General features: G+C 40.5%; 3 protein-coding genes across 3 annotated transcripts; 2 read left to right on the top strand and 1 right to left on the bottom strand.

Annotated features, from left to right (window-relative positions):
• Nucleotides 1–286: 286 nt before the first annotated feature.
• On the top strand, nt 287–2,599 carry bxdc2 (brix domain containing 2). Its single transcript, XM_067250391.1, has 9 exons — nt 287–457; nt 592–703; nt 825–939; nt 1,028–1,077; nt 1,201–1,274; nt 1,369–1,419; nt 1,526–1,627; nt 1,743–1,871; nt 2,040–2,599. Exons 1-9 carry the CDS (start codon nt 308–310, stop codon nt 2,274–2,276), a joined length of 1,020 nt encoding a protein of 339 aa, XP_067106492.1. The 5' UTR covers nt 287–307; the 3' UTR covers nt 2,277–2,599.
• A 462-nt stretch (nt 2,600–3,061) lies between these two features.
• Nucleotides 3,062–11,547, top strand: dnajc21 (DnaJ heat shock protein family (Hsp40) member C21). Its single transcript, XM_067250655.1, has 12 exons — nt 3,062–3,460; nt 4,063–4,156; nt 4,477–4,600; nt 6,915–7,043; nt 7,425–7,729; nt 8,082–8,239; nt 8,540–8,633; nt 8,900–9,064; nt 9,241–9,289; nt 9,386–9,594; nt 10,029–10,116; nt 10,294–11,547. Exons 1-12 carry the CDS (start codon nt 3,364–3,366, stop codon nt 10,450–10,452), a joined length of 1,671 nt encoding a protein of 556 aa, XP_067106756.1. The 5' UTR covers nt 3,062–3,363; the 3' UTR covers nt 10,453–11,547.
• Nucleotides 11,546–20,374, bottom strand: agxt2 (alanine--glyoxylate aminotransferase 2). The gene is made up of 14 exons (XM_067250656.1): nt 20,275–20,374; nt 19,475–19,563; nt 19,204–19,394; nt 18,768–18,891; nt 18,555–18,649; nt 17,690–17,783; nt 17,501–17,594; nt 16,238–16,338; nt 15,905–15,997; nt 13,966–14,098; nt 13,695–13,783; nt 13,052–13,201; nt 12,438–12,536; nt 11,546–12,005 (listed from the first exon to the last, which is right to left on the bottom strand). The coding sequence occupies exons 1-14, from the start codon at nt 20,372–20,374 to the stop codon at nt 11,904–11,906; spliced, it is 1,554 nt and encodes a 517-aa protein (XP_067106757.1). The 3' UTR covers nt 11,546–11,903.
• Nucleotides 20,375–20,419: the final 45 nt, after the last annotated feature.

A 20,419-nucleotide genomic window follows, 5' to 3' on the forward strand; every position in this document is an offset into this window, starting at 1 on the left:
GGACCCCAGGCTAAAAAGGTCTATGAAAGATTTTGAATCATTATAGTTGAATCATTATAGACTTCATATTTGCTATGTTGAGTCATTATCGTCATTAATGTTAAGCTATTTTATTATCTTGATAATATGTATCTAACTGTTCCCTTGATGTTTTCCTGGCAATTTGTGAAAGCAAGTTTACTTTTGAATGGGGATAAAAGTACAGTTTGTCTTATGACTTTTATTCTGAAAAAGGTTTAAGGAAACAAACCGGACATTAGATTGCTTACGACGCTCGCACCACGCTGCTTATTTTACTGAAAGCAAGATGTCGCCGCTCAAGAGAAAACGTGGAAGAGCAAGTCCAGGTGGAGAAAAGGGGAAAAAAGTTAAATTCGCCGAAAATGGAGACCAGCCACCAAGTACCACTGTGCAAGAGCGGAGTAATGAAATAATCGTCCCTGCACCTGTTTCCATGGTAAGGTCCAACAATGACTACTTACTGTAGTTAGCACTAGCAATAGCAAGTAAAGCTAGCAAACAAACAGGTTAGCCAATACAATAAACTGTGTTGCATTTACCTAACTTATGACACTTTTTTTCACCTACAAGGGCAAGTGGACAAACAAAGAAAGAGTTCTGGTGTTTTCTTCCAGAGGCATAAATTTCAGAACCCGACATTTGATGCAGGACTTGAGGACTATCATGCCGCACACTAAAGCAGGTCTGAGTCTCCTATTCTCTAGTACTGTAGTCTCACTCCACTTAAATTCAGAGTCTCTGACGTTGTTGAGGAAAGGTGTAGGCCTACTGTATGTTAAAGTGTATGTGCTTCATTTTCACAGATACTAAAATGGACAGAAAAGATAAACTTTTCGTCATAAATGAAGTATGTGAAATCAAGAACTGCAACAAATGTCTGTTCTTTGAAGCAAAGAAAAAGCAGGATCTTTACATGTGGTGCGTATTGTGGTTTGGTTGAACCATGTTTAGCTTTTTTACTCATTGACCATTTCGGAATTATGTAACAATAACTTGTTTTTTACAGGATTGCTAATGTTCCCCATGGACCTTCTGCAAAGTTCTTAGTTCAGAATAGTAAGTAACCATAAGTGTTTTGTAATGTTGCAGCACTTCATAAATATCCTGTGTTAGCCCAATCCATAACTGATTAGGACATGTCAAAATGCTTTTCTGACTTGTGTTTTTCCTCTACTTTAGTTCACACACTCGCTGAACTCAAAATGACAGGAAACTGCCTCAAAGGATCCAGACCCCTCCTTTCATTTGATCCTGTGAGTGTTTAAGATTTCTCTTATCTTGCAGTTCTTGGTGTGGGTCTTGACAATAATGTCAATAATAACAATAATTGTGTTCCCTGTCTATTAGCAATTTGACAAGGAGCCACATTATGCACTGCTGAAGGAATTATTCATCCAGGTTAGTTGATGTACATCAATATTTAAAGTTATGCTAAAATGGATACATCAAGATTTAAAGTTATGCTGAAATGGATACACAGCCACACTTTATCTTGTTTTTCTAGACATTTTCAACTCCTCAGTATCACCCAAAAAGCCAGCCCTTTGTGGACCACGTATTCACGTTTACCATAGCAGACAACAGGATATGGTTCAGAAACTATCAGGTTGGCAAAAGGAACAATTTTGAATTTAAGTGTTCATCCATATTTTGTTTAATCCTCTGAAAAAGAAATGGAACATCTGAGGTTTTGTTTAAAATGAGTTTGTTGTCTCCTACAGATCATTGAGGAGGATGCGGCACTGGTTGAAATTGGCCCTCGTTTTGTCCTCAACCTTATTAAGATATTCCAGGGTAGTTTTGGTGGCCCCACCCTCTTTGAAAATCCACACTTTCAGTCCCCCAATACGGTAATATATTCTCTAAGGCCACATGACTTCATCCAAGAACACAAATGATCAGTGACAGGGAACCTACTGAGTCTGTTAACGTCTATAAACATGATCTCAATTGAACTTTTCTGATGCTTGCATGGATCTTTCATGATTGATTCATGGTCGCCTCCTTCATATCCTTAGCATCGACGGTTGATCCGGATGGCTACAGCGTCCAGGCTGAGGGAGAAGCAGATGGTAAAAGAGCTGCAGAAGCTGAAGAGAACAGAGGCAAAGGAAGACGTGAGCAAGGATGTCACCGCCGATGTGTTCCTGACACCTGCAGAGGAGAAGCCAGTCCAGATACAGCTGGAGGCTCCTACTGTCAAAGTTGTTAAAAAGAACAAGCACAAGAAATTTCAACGACAGAGGATGCGCTAGTGAATAATCCACAAGAACATTGAGCAAATTACTTGTGTTCTAATGGCGCTCTGCAAGATGGCATATTGGAAATGTTTACATACCAGTATTACCATTTGGAAAGAACATTGACAACATACCCTGCCTTTGCTATTGTCTGTTTTCGAAAACTATCTAGAAGTTGAAAATTATAACTGCAGCCCAAGAGTCTACACATGTTCAGTGCTCCAGTTTTGATTGTCCAGCAGTCTACTGAGACGCTCTAAACAACTTCTGAAAAGTTGCTATACCTTTTCTTTTTTCTCTATGTAAAATAAACCTGAATTCCTTCGGTGTTAACAATTGACCAACACTTGTATTTTCCTGGGTCTAACAATGAACATGGCAAACACCAGTAGGATACATACTATTGAATTTAATCGTTAAATAGTTATTGCGTATGGATGTGTGGACTTGAACTAGCAAGGACACAAGACAAAAAATACGTAATGGAGTAAAACATATCTCCCACTTATGAACATCTAACAGCACGTTATTCTTCATTGAACTATAACTGAAATGGCCAGGAGGTACGGAGCTATTCGTAATATCCTAAGTATATAAATAACATTCAGCTCCACCAAGCAACAAGAGAAAACGTCATAATTTTGCGCACTTGCAAGGAATGGGTAACGGGAACCGAGTTCTCCGGATCATCGGCCAAACCGGTGGAAGTGCGACCAAACATATCTATGCGACCAAACGTCGATGTTGAATGACGTCAAATGGATTGCGACTCAGCCAGTCAGTGTAGTGTGGTGTGTTTACGTAAGATTGAGCTGAGAGTATGCATGGGGGAGATAGTAAAGTCACAATGATGCTAGAAATGTATATAATGGGATATTTAATGTACTTTTTTAACATGGCTTAAAAAGCTGCTAGCTGTTTTATTTCTTCTCACTAATCAGAAAGTAGCCTACTCTTACGGTAGCAGGTGTTCTAGTTGTAGCTAGCCTACCACGCCAGACAGAACAAGTCCAGAGCCACGTTAGCAAGCCAAGAAGAGAACAGTGATAAAGTATAGTCAGTTACCAACCTTAGTTTCTGCTGGGAAACAGATTAATTCAAAATGAAGTGTCATTACGAGGTGTTGGGAGTCAAGAGAGACGCCAGTGATGATGACCTGAAGAAGGCCTATCGCAAATTGGCTTTGAAGTGGCATCCAGGTATGATTTAGCTAGTTAGCGCTAGCTAGTTCCCAACCGGTTTGTTTGTTCAGATCAGTATTGTAAATTGACAGTAATGTTATGTATTTAAAATTACAGGGCTGTTCTATTTCACTATTTGAAAACTTGAAGGTTTCTTTTCTAAAGGATCATATACACAGTTAACTGTTACTAAAGAGTTCATAATGAGATTACCTCCGCGTCTTATTCAAATTCCCCATAATGATTGCTAATAGTCCGCCTTATCAATACCACAGGTTCATACCTGAATATTTTTGCAGACTTGTCTGCTGATGGTAGAATAGCAAGATATGCTCTCGTAATGTATCCATAGAGCCCGGAGATGGCTGCGGCTGTGTTCCACATTCAATTGCCAATTCCCGGAATATGTCCTTTATCACAAACATGTATCATATTCCCAAGGCAGAAATCATAAAAATGCATAGTAACCAGCCATGATAAATTATAGTATCTATCATTAGCCTTAAGGAAAAATAAATGACTAGTTAAGCAATCGACTGGTTCTTCGGGTATACAATACGTCTTTCGTTCAACTGTCACTAGTTTTGTGTCAGTGTGTGACAGTATTGTGTTATTGTCAGACAAAAACTTGGACAATCCCGAAGAGGCAGCAGAGCACTTCAAGCTTCTTCAGGCTGCTTATGATGTCCTGAGTGACCCACAGGAAAGGGCTTGGTGAGTCCACTTCTCATCATTACAGACTGACGTAGACATATAGGCCCAGTTTCCCAGACATGGATTTAGCCTAGTCCTAGACTAAAAACGTTTTTAATGGAGATCTTCATTGAAATGTTCTCTTACTTTAGGATGAGGCTTCATCCATTTCTGGGGAACTGGGCCATAGAGTCTAAATGCCTTTCTCCATGCTGTTGTTAAATGTGGAAAAATATAATAGTTTTCCACATAAGACTTCACCTCAGCACAAAGACCTCTAGATACTATCTAGAGAACAATCCTGTTCTCAGACAGTCCATTTAGACTCTGGTCCTTTTCAGGTATGATAACCACAGAGAAGCCCTCCTGAAGGGAGGCGTGAGTGGAGACTATGAGGACAACAGCATCGATCTGCTCCAGTACTTCACCGTGTCTTGCTACTCTGGTTATGGAGATGATGAGAAGGTGAGTGTATTTGTAATATCAAATAGGCCTCATTGTGTCTCCCCCTAGGTTTTTGTTCTAGATGGTCAGTTGCATTCTAAATATGTAGTGGTATTTATACAATACATTATATATATATATATACAGTACCAGTCAAAAGTTTGGACACATTTTCCCATGGGAAAATACTGTATATGTTCTTACTAAAGCCGTTGTCATATTCTAATTATGTATTAATATTGTGGCGGGCATACAAACATGCAGTGACAATTTACTACCAGGAGTTGGCAGCAAAATCTAAATCAACTGTAACTGTAGTCACTGGGAAGTCGTTACAGGTGAAGCTATAGCCTCTGTGGGCCCTACACAATGTTAAATGTAGGTCCTACTATTCCAAAAAGCTGAACAGTTTTTGGCAGTTTAGTTCTTCTCCCTTTTGGCACACAACTTTGTGCGTTGTTTATTCATGTAGGCCTAGAAAGACCATAATTTTTGAACCAAAAACATAGCTGGCTACCCACAATGTAGCCCAGAACTCACTGCGCTCTTCAAGGTACAGTGTCCACTTGAACCTGTCCAGTTAATAATGTACAAGTAGTCCACTACACTCCCAAATATTTTTTGAGGTCGCACAGATTCAATTTTGGGAGCATATGCGACCAAAATGTTCACAGTTTTGGTTGAAAAGAAGAACTCAAATATGATTGATGTTCTTTTTATTTGTCGAGTGTGTGTGTGTGTGTGTGTGTGGGTGTATATATGTGTATATATATAATTTAATAATAGATCATTACAAAAATGTGCCATATCGTGTGTAGCTTATCGTTATCGGGATATGAAAGGATCTATATCAGGATATGAGATCTTGGTCATATCCCACAGCCCTAGTGTGTTTCCTTCCTCAATCCTCTCACTGTTTAGCTGAATATTATTTACTGAATGAATTTAATGTGCACAATGCATTGCAGAGCATGTACAGCTCTTTTTATTATTGAAAGGAGCTAGGGACAAATTTGAGAGGAAATTAATAACTATATAGTCGAATGTCTTATGTGGATAGAGAGCCTATAATGGACTATGGAAATTGTATTTATTTATTTAACCAAATAAATGTCAGCTCAGTTTATGCACAGGTAATTAGAATGTTATAAGATTTATTTTATGGAACATATTGTTCCTGGTGTTTCTTAGCAACCTTCATAGAAACAGCAGAATAACAACAACACACACAGCCAAAGACCTGCACAAGTTCTGCTGCCACAAATGAGCGAAGCTAGTTCAGGCATGGCACTCGGGCAGTGGGTGTCATCCGCTCATTACCACACCAAGCCAGCACATTAGCCAGCACAAGCCCATAAGCACACACTCAACCCGGTTGTTGTATGATCAGTGCTGCTGCCGCCCTCCACCATCCCCTTCTCCCCTGTGCTGTCTGTATGTTATGTTCATCAGGGGGATTATATGTCTATTGCTCCCTGCCTCATATGTCATGTATGTATGTATCGCATTGAGGAGGCAGGGAGCGCTTCCCTTAGATCATCCACTCCGCCAAAGTCAAACTTATTTCCATGTCATGGTTATCAATAAATGCTCAAGTCTAAATCAAATCAAATCAAATGTATTTGTATAGCCCTTTTTACACGCAAGCATGTCACAGAGGGCTTCGCATATGCACATAGAACTGCCCCTCAACCAACCTAAACCCTCAAGGAAGACAAGGAAAAACTCCCAAAAAACTCTCAACAGGAGAAAAATGGAAGAAACCTTGGGAGGAGCAATTCAGAGAGGGATCCCCTCCTCCAGAGACGGTTGGTGAGAGAGAGGAGCAGAACACAGGCTAATCTAAGTCTAATATGTGAGTGTCTTGACTGAACTCAAAATGTGAATTATTTCACAATGCTCATCACCTCAACCTATGGATTTGGACATCAACTTCTCATTTCAGAACCCCCTCTGGTCATGTATAAGCCGGTGTAATAGCAATAGCACATTATGGATGGAACTGTCTATTTTCAATTTACTCTCTTATTCCATCTATTTATTTATAAATTCTTCCTTTTCTCCTCTGATGCTTAGTCACATTATAGTATGCTGTAAATGAAGAGCAGGTGGTGCTTAACATGAAACTGGGACCAAACAGAGCACATGCAGCTAGAACCTCCTGACATGCATGACTCAGTGAGGGGTGTGATATCACCTTGCAGTATTACCACAGTGTTTGTGTTGCAGTCTATTGTTTGTCAAATGCTGCAATGTCAGGATGTTTGATATGGAGAGCTGGGTTTGTCAGATTAACTGTGTCTGTCTGTCTGCCTCACTCCCTCCTTTCTCACAGGGTTTCTACACTGTGTACAGAAACCTGTATGAGTCCATTGTGAAAGAGGAGATGGAGCACAGCAAAGAAGAGGACGAGGAGGATGATGAGTTTCCTACGTTTGGTGATTCTCAGAGCGATTATGACACGGTAATAACTGCTCACACTGATAGTGAAACACGTTCATGGCCTTCCTGGTACAAATGACGTAGTTTTGCTGAGAAAAGACAAAACATTTATATCAGCTTTGTGTGCCTCCTTCCAGTAGTGTAGAATCAATATACAGACGTGCTCAAATTTGTTGGTACCCTTCCACATTAAACGAAGAATGCACAATTTCCTGATAACTTGAAACTGACTAAAGTAATTGCCATTCACCATTGTATATTCCATATTTAATAGAAATCAGACTTGACTTTTGATTTTGTTTTTCCTGCATAGTATAAAACTGGAGAACAAAATGGAGAATTAACATATATTTTTGCTTTTGGTCCAGATACTGAATTTTGGCTTATTGCCCCCTCCCCTTAGGTAGTGCACCTGTTCTATGGCTACTGGCAGAGTTTCTCCACCAGGAAGAACTTTGCCTGGAAGGAGGAGTACGACACACGGCAGGCATCCAACCGCTGGGAGAAAAGAGCCATGGAGAAGGAGAACAAGAAGGTCCGTGACAAGGCCAGGAAGGAGCGCAGTGAGCTGTTGCGCCAACTAGTGGCCTATGTGCGCAAGCGTGACCGCAGGGTACAGGCCCACAAGAAGCTTGTGGAGGAACAGAACACGGAAAAGGCCAAGAAGGTGGAGGAGCTGAGACGCAAGCAGAAACTCAACCAGGCCAAGTGAGTGACGGGCTCCCAACCAATTGTGGAATCTGACAGAAAGTGGAAGAGTAATGGTGCAATTGAAATACACCCTCTGTAGAATGTGTGTCCTTAAGAAAACAAATGGTAGCTTTGTCAAGTACAATTTTGTTCACAGTGGGGATTAAGCTACAGCAATTTAGTATGCTTAATCGGTACTAAAGGACTGTTTGCACATTCTGTAGTAGCCTCGCATTGACCTTAAGCCCAGAGCAGGTTGACCAACCCCAAACATTCTCTGTAAGGGGAAAGTACAGTACGGAATGTTTTTGAACACACACCAATACACAACACAAATACACACACCTAATTGTGTACTCACAACATCCAGGTTGGCAGAGGAGTATAAAGAGCAGAGTTGGGCGGCCATGTCTGAGTTGGAGAAGGAGCTGCAGCAGATAGAGGCCCAGTACGAGGAGGAGTTTGGCGACGCTTCTGAGAGTGAAGAGGAAGCAGACGCTCAAGACAAGCCGGACCAGAGCATGGGAGGTCAGAAGTTCAGCAATGTTCATCTGGATTTTCCTATTATCTACTTTTATCTGTTGCAATCTGTGTGTATAGCATAGTAAGCCCAAACCAGTTGAGAACTAGGCCCACCTACAGTATTCATCAGTCGTTAGATTTTTGTTGTTGTTGTAGTTATCCATTAAGAGATTTGTACTTTGTAAAATACTGTGCATACAGTACGCCAGCCATGTAGGATTATACGTATGTGCGTTTTATTTGCACAGCACTTAAGAGATTTGTGGGGGCCAATCCAGTGTGACACACCTGGTCTCTCTTCCACAGACAATGAGCTACCAGATGGAGAGGATGAGGTCATGGACTACTATAATGACCTCTACTGCCCTGCATGTGACAAGTTCTTCAAATCGGATAAAGCGTGAGTGAGCAGGGCCCCTTCAGGACCTGTAGGTGCTCCTGGAAACATGAAGCCACACATTTAGGATTAGATCAGTGAAAGATTTGGTCACCACCAGGCTTTCTGTTATCCCCAAAACCCTTTTACACTTCTGCTTGTTGGTTTTGCCCAATAGCCGTCTATTTCTCTTTGATCACAGTCAAGTACATTTTCCTGTGTGATTCTGTGAAGCAACTGAGTTCATACAAAGCGTTGCATTCTGTTCTGGTATTTTTCTTCTTCTGCAGCATGAAGAATCATGAAAAGTCCAAAAAGCACAGAGAGCTGGTGGCATTGCTACGGCAACAGCTGGAGGACGAGGAGGAGTCACTGAGTCTAAACTCTGACGACAAGAATGAGGCTGGAAGGATGAAGGACGACGAGGGGGTCGATGAGGATGTACTGAGACCAAAGTGTGTAATTACCTTAACAAGAGAAACCATGTCAGAGTACATACACATAAAAAAGTTTGAATGATGAAACTAACCTAAGGAAAGTTTTTATTCCTATTATTTTGATGTGGTTTATGAAAGTAACTTAACAAGGAGAACGTCCTCAGAAATGGTCATGAATTATGTCATGTTCTCAGGTTGTCCAAAAAGCAGAAGAAGAAAAAGAGACAACAGAAAGTTGTGCAAGTGAGTCATTTTATGTCCTGCCCTTGTAATTCAATCTCGATGGCAATTGTTATTTATGGCTGTATCTTATCTCACCAATATATCTTGTTCTCCCAGTGTGTCACAGAGGAGGAGCAGGGGGACCCTGTGTCAGAGTCCACCCCTCCTGAGACAGAGTCCACCCCTCCTGTGTCAGAGTCCACCCCTCCTGAGACTCAGAAAGACCCGGAAACCCCCCCGCCTATTGATATGGGCCATGTGGAGGAAGCCCAGACGCCGGCAGAGCCAGTGGAACAAGAGGATGTCCACTCTTCAGAGACAAAGAGGTGACCTTTACCTGTGATTATACAGAATTTTAAATTTCACAATTCCAGCCTTCTCAACTTAAATATACCATTTACATTTACATTCAGTCATTTAGCAGACGCTCTTATCCAGAGCGAAATTAAATTTATATATTTCAATACTATGGCAAAAAAAAAGAGCCATGAGATTTCGAAATGCCAACAAGTTACAGAGCTCAGGAAATATGTGGTCAATGAGTTGCAATTGCTGTAGTTTACAATAACTAACACTGGCATGAGTGATAAACACACTAGATTTAAGAGTACAAATAAAGTGGGACCTGTTTTTCTTTCCATAAACTTTACTTGAACCTGGTCATGTATAATCATATTCTAGTTCTATCTCTACACTTCTGGTAATATTTTTATACATCAGGACTGAGTGAATTTATCAGTTTGTTGTTTGTTCCTACCAGTTCTGTAAAGGCGAAGGGAAAGAAGAGCAAAGAGAAAGATTTAAAAAAGAATGTGAAACCCCAGGCAGGAGGAGAGCAAGCACCTGAGGTATGTATCACCTGCCTCCTTCTAAAGTTAGCTCCCTCTCTCGCGTCACCACCTCACGCATTAGTCCTGCCATTGCTGTCAATTATCTGTGCTTGACTCTCAGGTAGTCTCAGTAATAGTAGGCCTATACCATAACAAATTCCTGACCCCCCCCCCCCCCCCCGAACCCTCTTCCAGAGAGAGGGGAACCTGCACTGTGTGACCTGCCACTACGAGTTTTCTACCAGGAACAAGCTGTTTGACCACTTGAAGTCCACGGGTCATGCCACCGCCCTCTCTTCTGGCCCTCCACGCAGCACTGCAAGGAGCAAGAAAGACACGAAGAAGTCCAGATAGCGACACTTACGGTCCAGGTGATCTAATTAAAATGACAGGTGTGACATCCATGGTGGTGAGATGGCATTCGTCAGCGGAGCTTTACAAGCAGAGCCGTCTGAAATTTAAATGCTCAGACTGTCTAAAACAGACAGCGTCACACAATAGCTGTTTGTAGTTTTTCTATATTATAAAAATGGCTACAATGTTATTGTGAAAAGCATTTTGATGAGAAGATGACCTGCTCGTCTCCAACCACTGCGTCTTTATTTTTATTTAACATTTATTTATACATGTAAATTGGGGCTGCATTTCCCACCCAGGGATTCATAGACATACAAGAAAGAAAAATCATAGCACCGGTGGAAATACAGCAGGCCTATAAGACAATAGAACAGGACAGAGTACTGAACATATGGGCACCAAAAAAAAGTTAAATGTAGTTACATTCATCAGGAAATGAACGTCCCATCTTTTGTTCACCATAAATATTAAACATTTGGATGGTTCCTGAACATTCTGAACAACAATCAGCAAAGCAGTGGCTTTCCAACACAAGTTTTCCCGATTCAAGCACTTCCATGACCTGGCTGAAGAAAACTTTCACACCATAAAAATGTCTTCATCCTGTATAGTTGTCTGCCTACAACTGAAGAACCTCCATCGGGCTAGACTTTTCAACTGTGTGCCAGGAGTTTCAACTGTGCCCAAAGAAATGACAACAGCCCCATTCACCTCGTACAAAACACTGAAAGTGATACTGCTTGTTTGCATTTATGCCAATAAACAACCAATAAACATGCTTCTGCCTTTTTCGGGCAGGAATCATTTTAAGCATTGGATCAAAGAATGTACAAATGTGTCCAAACTTTTGACTGGTACTGTACGCAAAAGATAGACAAGTGAGGAGGCTGGTTTGAATAGCTCACCATGAAGCATGTTTAAACACGTTAATCAGTCTCCCACGCACTTTACAGGTATGAGCCACTGCGCCTTCCAAGAAATGTTAAAGAATGGAAAGGCCCTCTGCAAGTTACCCTGGGGTAAAGGGTTTACTACACAACTTAGTTGCAAGGTATTTCTTTTACTGAGGGTAGTGGGTTAGAAGTAATACATTTACATTACAACTTTTAAAAGGTGTATGTACACATTCAAATCCAGCTAGTTACAGACAATTTAATTATAGCCAAGTAATTTTTTTTAAATAATGTCACTAATATGTAATCTCCTGGTTCTCTCTTTTCAATACTCCTACGCCGAAAATACCAAGAGAGCTCAGTGTGCACACCAGTCAGGCATCAACAGATACAGTGAGTAGGAGGACCCTGTAGGGCCTTAGTGATGTATGTGGACATTCAAATAACTCTTGCTTAGATATTGGGTGAGAGGGATGTGGAACATTGAAGAGAACAACCAAAGGGAACCAACTTGGTTCCCTTTCTTGGCTCTTGCTGACAGCAAAACATTTAGGATCATTTCCTGGCCAGGTAGTTCTGAATGGCCTGGTTGAACACAGCCAGGAAGAAATTAGCATCATCCATGGTGATGCACATTGGAGGCTTGATCCGGAATGTCTGGAGACGGGATGAATAACACAAAGAAATACTGAGAGAATAATAATAACAATTCAGCAGGTGACTCATTCCAAAAGAATTCCAGTTATTTTGCAGACAAGATAAGACAGAACACTTCTATCAATATTATACCCCTCTACTCTATGCAGAGTGCCATGTCCTGTGAAATAAAAAATATATGTATTTATATTCCTATGAACTCAATGGTTACGTTCGCAGTCATTTGGATTGAGATATACTGTGAATTATGACCGTTAATAGGATTTAGAAAAGGTTATTGTGATGGCATCAGCAGATGATTACCTGGTCAGGATACACTATTGTGCAATTTGTTATAAAAAGGGGAATGTGATCCTTTTAAACATCTCCACCCATCAATATGAAAACATGTATTATTGTCACTCAAACAGTGTGGAAGGAATGTGATCCTACCTGTCCATACAGGCCACCCTTCCCTATGAGAACACCCATGTCTTTGGTGTCCTCAAAGATCTCATTCATGGCCTCTGCAGGCAGGGGGGCCCTGCTAGCCTGGAGAGGGAAAACAACAAGCTGGGTAGTTGATGTCTTTCACTTGTAATATTTTGTCCAAGTAATCCATTTAGACCTACCATCTGCCAAAATGTCCTGGGATACATAAATAATTAAAAACAGTGTCCAGAGTGGGAACAAAACATGACATAACGTAGCACAGTGTTATGCATTTTGCACAGTTGCCTCCAGTGTAATGTTTAACTAGTACTGGTCTGAACCATGCCCAGCACATGAGGTAGAGTCACATAAGAGTTATTTATGGGATCAACAAGAAATTGCGCACAACCCTTCTCACATGGACCATCTACATTTTTCTCCACATTAACTTTTTCAGTCTTCACAATGTTTTTCCTCCCCCCTAGACAAGTTGTTAGCTTTAGGCCAACACATTGTGTGTATTGTACACACTCCCCCTGTATGGTATGAACATTCATGCTATTGGATTAGAAAAGGACTCACAATTAAGACAACATTTAGCTAAAAAAAACAACAACTGTAACCTCATGACCTACCTTGTCTTTCACCATCTCTACGCCAATCTGTAGGCCCTTTCCACGAACATCACCAATGATCTCATAATTGTCCCTGAGCTTGGCCAGCTCTGTCAATAGATAAGTCCCCACCTCATCACTGATCTTCTGGGTGCCGTCTTCCTTGATTGTCTGAAAGTGAACATACAAATAACGGCAATTGAACATAAACTGTTATATTGAAAATGACTGCAGTTAAAATCTGCTTTCTGCTCTAGGTAAATACATCTCACACACAAAAAGTCAGTAGGTGACAAATTTGTATGAGTGTACATACGGTTTCAAATGCCGAGCAACTGAAGTCCTTAGTGGTTGACAGAAGCAATATTATTTGCCAGCTATCTATATTTGCTAGGAGTCAATGTGTGTCCACATTGTAATTCAGTACACCAGAGATGGGGGTGGTCAAGTCAATATAAATTGACACTTAATCTAGCATCTTAATACATCAGCAAGTAAAAATGTCTATGGCTTAAGCATGAGTAGTACATAGTTTTCTATGGGAAAGAAGTTTAAGTTGTTCATATTTCCAATGTACCGTGGCAAAATTTTCCCAATTAGATCTGACCACACACATTACCTTTTTTACAATCATAGAGCTAGAAAATGTTAGTGTTGTTCTTACATCCAGTACTGCAGAGCCAATGGCACAAGCCACAGGGTTTCCTCCAAAGGTGTTGAAGTGAACTCCCTTGGCAAAGGAAGCGGCAATCTCTGGAAAATAACTGACTTCAGTGTTACTTGGTAACCAGGTTACTATGGCTCAGTAATAGACAAATAGCTAGGCAGTTAGACAGATGCATAGAGATACATATAAAAATACATGAAGGGGACGTAACAACAGGGGACGTAACTGGTATTATTACATAAATACAAAAATAAATTGCTGGTCTAACCTGGTGTTGTGACAACAGCTCCCATTGGGAATCCATTAGCAATCCCCTTTGCCATGGTCACCATGTCTGGCATCACATCGTGACCTTCGAATCCCCAAAAGTGACTTCCTGTACGGCCAAATCCTGTCTGAACCTGAGATCCAGACAGAAATCACACACTCAGTATGACTGTGAATGTTCAGAGAGTTTCTGATAGTTTCAATGGGTGTGCTCAAGCCTTCGGCGAGAGCACAACCTTTGTTCTCTCACATATATATTATTATTATTATTCTTTTTGCCCCCCTAAAACTCAGTCAATATTTGGCCTACATAGACAAAGTAGGTGTCAAAAGTTTCGTCTTGGTAGCGATTGAGTTGCTTCTATTGGAATTTACGTTCTGTTGCATGGTTTAGGCGTCAGTTAAGTTTTTGTGGCGAAAAGTGAAGCTAACGGTGGCTAATTTGCTAGCCACAGTCACTGACGTTACTAACGTCACTACGTCACTAACGTCACGAAAACACGCGTGACTACCTTTGGCAGAACATTCGTTTCGCATCTGTTAACTTGGGGGATAGCTAGGCTAACTATAGCTTTACTGCAAGGCAGCTGCAGAAACGCCACAAGCAAAGAGGCCAGGGTGATAACTATTTACTCATTTTACTTTGTGATATGACACACAATTGTCATGTGTAATGTACAGTATAAGCTGATATTATTAAGGAAGTACATCTACTTTCGGAAACAGTAGTCTACTATTTCACTGAAGTATTAGCATCATGACATTAGCCTGTGTTGCCCGGGCAACACATACTACAGTGGTCTATGATGTATCTGTTTTCAATCGTTAAAATAAACATTCCTCACATATACATTTTCGTTGTAGGATTTATTCTGACATTAGTAAACGATTTGTTGGTGAAATTACCATTACTTGTGGTTTCAAATCAGTGTAGCTCACTGCAACGCTGTAGCTTACGCGAGACACACTACAAAAACATCTACAGTACACAGCTGTTTAGGAACTCCCCTTACTTAAATCAAAAGTCTATCTAACTACTAACCTGAACTTCATTGCCACAGCCTAAACGTTGTCAATCTGTTCATGAAAATAATTAATTTCAGCCTAAACCGTACAACGGAACGTTAAATCCAATTCAACCAACGCAATCGCTACCAAGACGAACACAGCAGTAGTCTACTACTGTACCGTAGTAGTACAATTTACCGGGGCAGCTTCTCCACACAGGGCTATATCGCATTTTGCGTTGTTACTGACAATGATCGCTACCAGTGAGCTTTTTATGAATGAGCGATTTTCCACTAAATAAATGTCAATCTTATTTACGTTTTGGGGGGCATATTTTCAGTTAGCAGATGGGACTGTCTGAATCGCGATTCCATCTTCTACTGCCGGTAACGTTGTAGAATAATCTTCAAAGGGGGTTCTTTATTAATGAATGAATGCAATGAGTAGGCTAAATGCCTTAAAATATCACGAGAAGGGAAAAACTTTAAAGGACGTTTAAGTCATAGAGATTAGGTCAATTTTTACACCGGTCTGCCAAATTTATTCGTTTTGATTCAACGATGAGGCTGCCTCTTGCAGGGGAAATGAGAAGATATCTATTTCATTCTACACTTCACTCGTATTTTCAGTTGTAAATGAGCAGCAAAAAAATGCTTTTAAATCTATGTAATCTTTATGAATAATAAGTATGCATTTTTATATAAAATATAGAGAAATATCAGTTGTAAAAATGTCATCCAAAAACGGACCCCTGTGCAACCGACGCAAGCAAGCACACCCTACAATTTCCCCAGAAATTGTACCCTCTCTAGTTAATATATGAAACAACTACAGAATATAGAGTATTCTAAGTATAGGAAGTATTTTTGATGTAGTATGTTTGTGAAACATGTAAAGCACTGTGAGTATACAAGGAATGACACGTATGTAACCTCATCAGCTATGCAGATGCCGCCACGCTCCCTCACAAGCTGGTAGGTGTCCTTTAAGTAATCTTTAGGGTACTGAACAGCTCCTCCAACACCCTGTAAATACATTTCCCATTCACTCAAATACAAACAATTGTGACACTTAAACAGTATTAGCAAAACTCAAACACAATAAATATGTCTACAGTGAGCCACAACCAGCAGATGAATCACAATGATTTATTATAGTTTGCAGACAGCCAAGAATCACCCAGGCTGATTTATCGAACTCACTCAGAAAATACTTCCTTGAAACATTTAGCATGTTAAAAGCCTTTATCACCTTAAGAGCCATACCTGAATGGGTTCTCCAAAGAAAGCCGCAATTCGACTTGGAACACTTGTAGCAAACACTTCTTTGAGTTGACCAATGTATTTGTCATTTGCCTGACAATGACCTGCAGTCAACAAAGGCGTAAAGAACAAATTTTATTTGGTTATGGATTATAGCTTTGTTATAGTTTCGGGTGATCATGAGTATGTCTTTCATAGAATATGAGGTTATGAAAATGGTCTAAGCTAGTTCAGGTGGTGGACTCCAAGGGGCACTGTGTCAGTCAGAAATATTACTGTCATATTATGCACATACAATCATCCTCATCAAAGTTCCCAGGGAAATCTATCTATGCTCTTCTGACATTGCTGCTAAGTACGTTACAAATGTTCATATCTTGTTCTCTCGACCACCCAAGCTTTCCACCCTTAGTTGTGTCTTTGCTAATTATTCAGGGGAATGATAGATAGCAAAACCTTCTTCCGCTGATATCTAATCTCAAACTGGGTTTCTTGGTCAGAGAGCTGTCGCAAAACAGAAGCTTCCTGCCAAGATGATACGTCTGTACCAATGGTCTGTACACTCAATACAATTATGACCACTTTCTGAACCTCATTCTTCCAAAATTCTGCAAACATGGAAAAGATTCCACGGACCCAAGTCTGTTTCCTTGTAGTCCACAGTTACTAGTTGATACATGAAAGTCATAAAGTAAATGGTTTGAGGTATTTTCTTAGAATTGGTAAATGTTTAATTAAAGTGAATGACTTTGAACTTTAGACTGTATTTTAAGTGCCATTCTTGGCATTGATGTTTTAAGGCCTGAGCACAACTCTCAGCTGTACTTCATTTGTTACCTATCGACTCAAAGGTCACATTTACTGTAGACTTTAACAGATGGATTGGTTAAGTTATTTTTATTCAGCACACGCTGAGAATAGAAAACCATACTCCATACATGGGCTCCTATGAACAAAATACCACAAACACAGTCTGTCTTGCTTCCCTGTTTGCTACTTAGTGACAGCCCCCTGTGAGTAAACAAATCAGCAAACCAGGCACAGCCAGGAGTGTTCAAGCATTCTCCTGGTTATGGTGCATTAACTCAAGTTTAATGTGGTATACGAATTTCACAACTTGACCAGAAATATGATGTGGAAGCCCCTAAGGGAGGTCGAGTGTTGGCCTGTTTCCATAGGAGTGTATGTTTTTGAGCCTTTTGGTGTCAATACATACAGTACTGGTGTGCATGTGTCATTAAGTGTAACATCATAAAGTGTGTGTACCTGTGGAGCAGTCACATTCTCTGCTAGTCTGTATTGGGGAATCTCTGCAGTGACTTCCTCCCCACGGCCCTCTAAACACATCAGGACACATGGTCTGTCAGGAGAAAAGAGCACCATAAACTTAAGGGAACTCACAGGCAGTGCTAAAAAGAAAAAACGGTATGCCAAGGTGACCCAACATAGACTTGCATTGTGGCAGCCTATTCCAGAGGCAATGGGGTACTTGTATGCTGAGTTGGAGGTCAGACCCATTGTCTGAGGACTTCCGCCATGGTAGGAACCCCTTAGAGAGACACACACAGGTTAATCAACTAATCCCGGACTGTGAAGAGAAGGTCACATAGGCCCACTTTCCCCAACATGGATTAAGCCTAGTCCTGAAATAAGAAAAACATTCAATTAAGATCTCCATTGAAAACGTTTTTAGTCTACAGTATAGTAGCTTTAATATTAGCAGTACCTTAGCTAAGATCTAAAGCCATCCGACATAAAAGAGGATGCGTCATACTATCCTAGTATCCTCCTATATTTCATTTTATCGCTGAGTACGTTTAAATGCACACAAATATTCCACTTTGTCCGACTACGACAATACAACGGGTCATGTAAACACAATTCTGTTTGGATATTCTGAATTAGGCCATATTCCAAATGTAGTATTTTCTGATTAAGATGTGGGATATGCCGATATAGGCTGTTTGGGTTTTAGGAGCGTTCTGTGCACTGTATAGTACTGCACATTTGGATATGTGTCTTAATTGAGGTTTTTACAGCAGTTTGCAACACACACTCTGCGTGTTTACTGTCAGCTCTGTGCATTGTACACAAACCAGTTAATCGTTGTATGCACAGCATGTAAACGGGAATATTTGTATAATATTCATTTTCATTTGCCAAACAAAAATATTAGTAGCTATATAGTCTTTTTCGGACTAGGGCAAAAAAATATGATATTTTGTGCACTTCAACTTAGTCACTGTTTACATATATTCCCTCGGAAGCGTGCAGTGTTAAGGGCTAGATCTTATTCCTGGACAATGATCAGTGACCTCACCTTAGGGTTATAATGTCAAAGTTGCCAGTGTGGAGTCTAGCCATGAGCATAGCCAGGTCATTGGCCTCGGAGCCACTGTTTGTCAGGTAGACAACCTGAGTAATTCAGAAAATACTTTTAAGGCAACTAATATTTATTCAGGTCCTGTTAAAGAAAGTTAAAATTGGGTTTACACATAATACATACAGGGTTTGACTACTGTTGTACTCCTACCTTTAGTGGCTCTGGAAAATGGGCTGCTAGCTTCTCACAGTACTCATGGAGAGGAGAGTACACATAGATGTTAGTGGTGTGCCATAGTTTCCTGAGCTGCTGTTCTGCAGCCTCCCTCACTTTTCTGCACAGACACAATACTAGGAATTAAAACCTACCAACAATCTGGTAGACTGTAACCACTCATATCAGTGTGACAATGTGTCTTTTTCAAGGGAGAGTTGTTGTACAGGCACTATAAGTCATTAAGCACAATGCTTAATGACTAAACACAGTTTTCTCTAACTTCTGAGATTTTAAAAGTGAGCCAGCCAGACTGCCCTCTCCAATGAATGATGAAAGGAGCTTCGGGAAACGTATTTGTAAATAAATATAAACCAATGCTGAAGTGCACTCAACATTCTGCTATAAAATAGAACAATGTAAGGGACCTTACGGATGGCAATGCCCCACGCTCACGGTAGCAACCCCTGCAAACAGATCCAGGTAGCGTCTGCCGTCAACATCCCATAGCCACTGCATGTGTCCTTGGTGGATGAACACAGGTTTTTTGTAGTACGTCACCTTCATTATCATTGGGTGGCAGTTGAGCTTGCGGATCTCCATCATACGCTCTTTTGACAGGTCCTACAGGGTGGCAGTCACACATGTTTTCATTCTTTTACCCCCATCAAAAACTCTGTACGGACCTACGGTTGTCATTTTACCTTATATTCATCTGGTTTGAAATTACAAGGAGGCATCGGGGAAAGGTCTGGGGGCGGGTACTTAAGGGCTGACTTCTGACCCAACACACCTGAAAGAGTTAAAGGAAGGGTTTTTATTGTGGATGGAAACAGATGCATGTTTTTCACTTTTGTGGTACTCTAAGTTTTAACAGAAATACATTTCCCTGCCAAGACAATATAGAACACAAGTATGCTTATGACATTGGTTTCACAAAATAAACCAAGGACGAAAGACCACTGGAACAGTATTGCTGGAACATCATTGGAAGTTCCTTTAAGCTCATATCAAACCTTGACTAGGTCCTATAGGTTGGGGCTGACCCCCGAATGTTTGGCTCCGCCCCTGGTCCAGCATTATTATATTAGATAGCTTAGCCTACCTCAGCTTATTACTTTTATATTGATTTTTTTTTTAGATTGAATTGTTGAAGACGATGTCAATATAAACTAATATAAATCAATAAATGACTGAAATGTAATATACACTGGATAGGGTGGATCTATAGGGTGAAATAGAAATCCTATAATTAGTCTACACAAAACCAGCTGATGAAAATACTGCGTGCGCAGTGTGTGTGGCACTTTAAATTTTGAAAGGGTCCGCTTCAGATTAATGTGGAAAAAGTTCCTAGCTATGGAACATAAATTAGATATGTTCGACAAGACACATATAGACATAGAAATTACATTTTTCCAGCAAAATCTGGTCATTTGAACTTTACCAGAAGTAAACGGAGATTAGGTTGATGTTTCGTAGACATATCACCGAGGAAACTTACCACTAGGCCGATGGAATTTGGCCCTGCCAACGAAAGCATTGCAGGGGTATCCTATTAGACCCGAATTCTTTCCATTTAATCGAGAATAATACTTGTACATGCTGGAAGTTTCGGCACTTAGAATGTTTTGTCACCTGGTTGCTGT

The sequence above is a fragment of the Osmerus mordax genome, chromosome 14 (assembly GCF_038355195.1).
Source record: "Osmerus mordax isolate fOsmMor3 chromosome 14, fOsmMor3.pri, whole genome shotgun sequence".
In the NCBI taxonomy this organism is placed as follows: Eukaryota; Metazoa; Chordata; class Actinopteri; order Osmeriformes; family Osmeridae; genus Osmerus; species Osmerus mordax.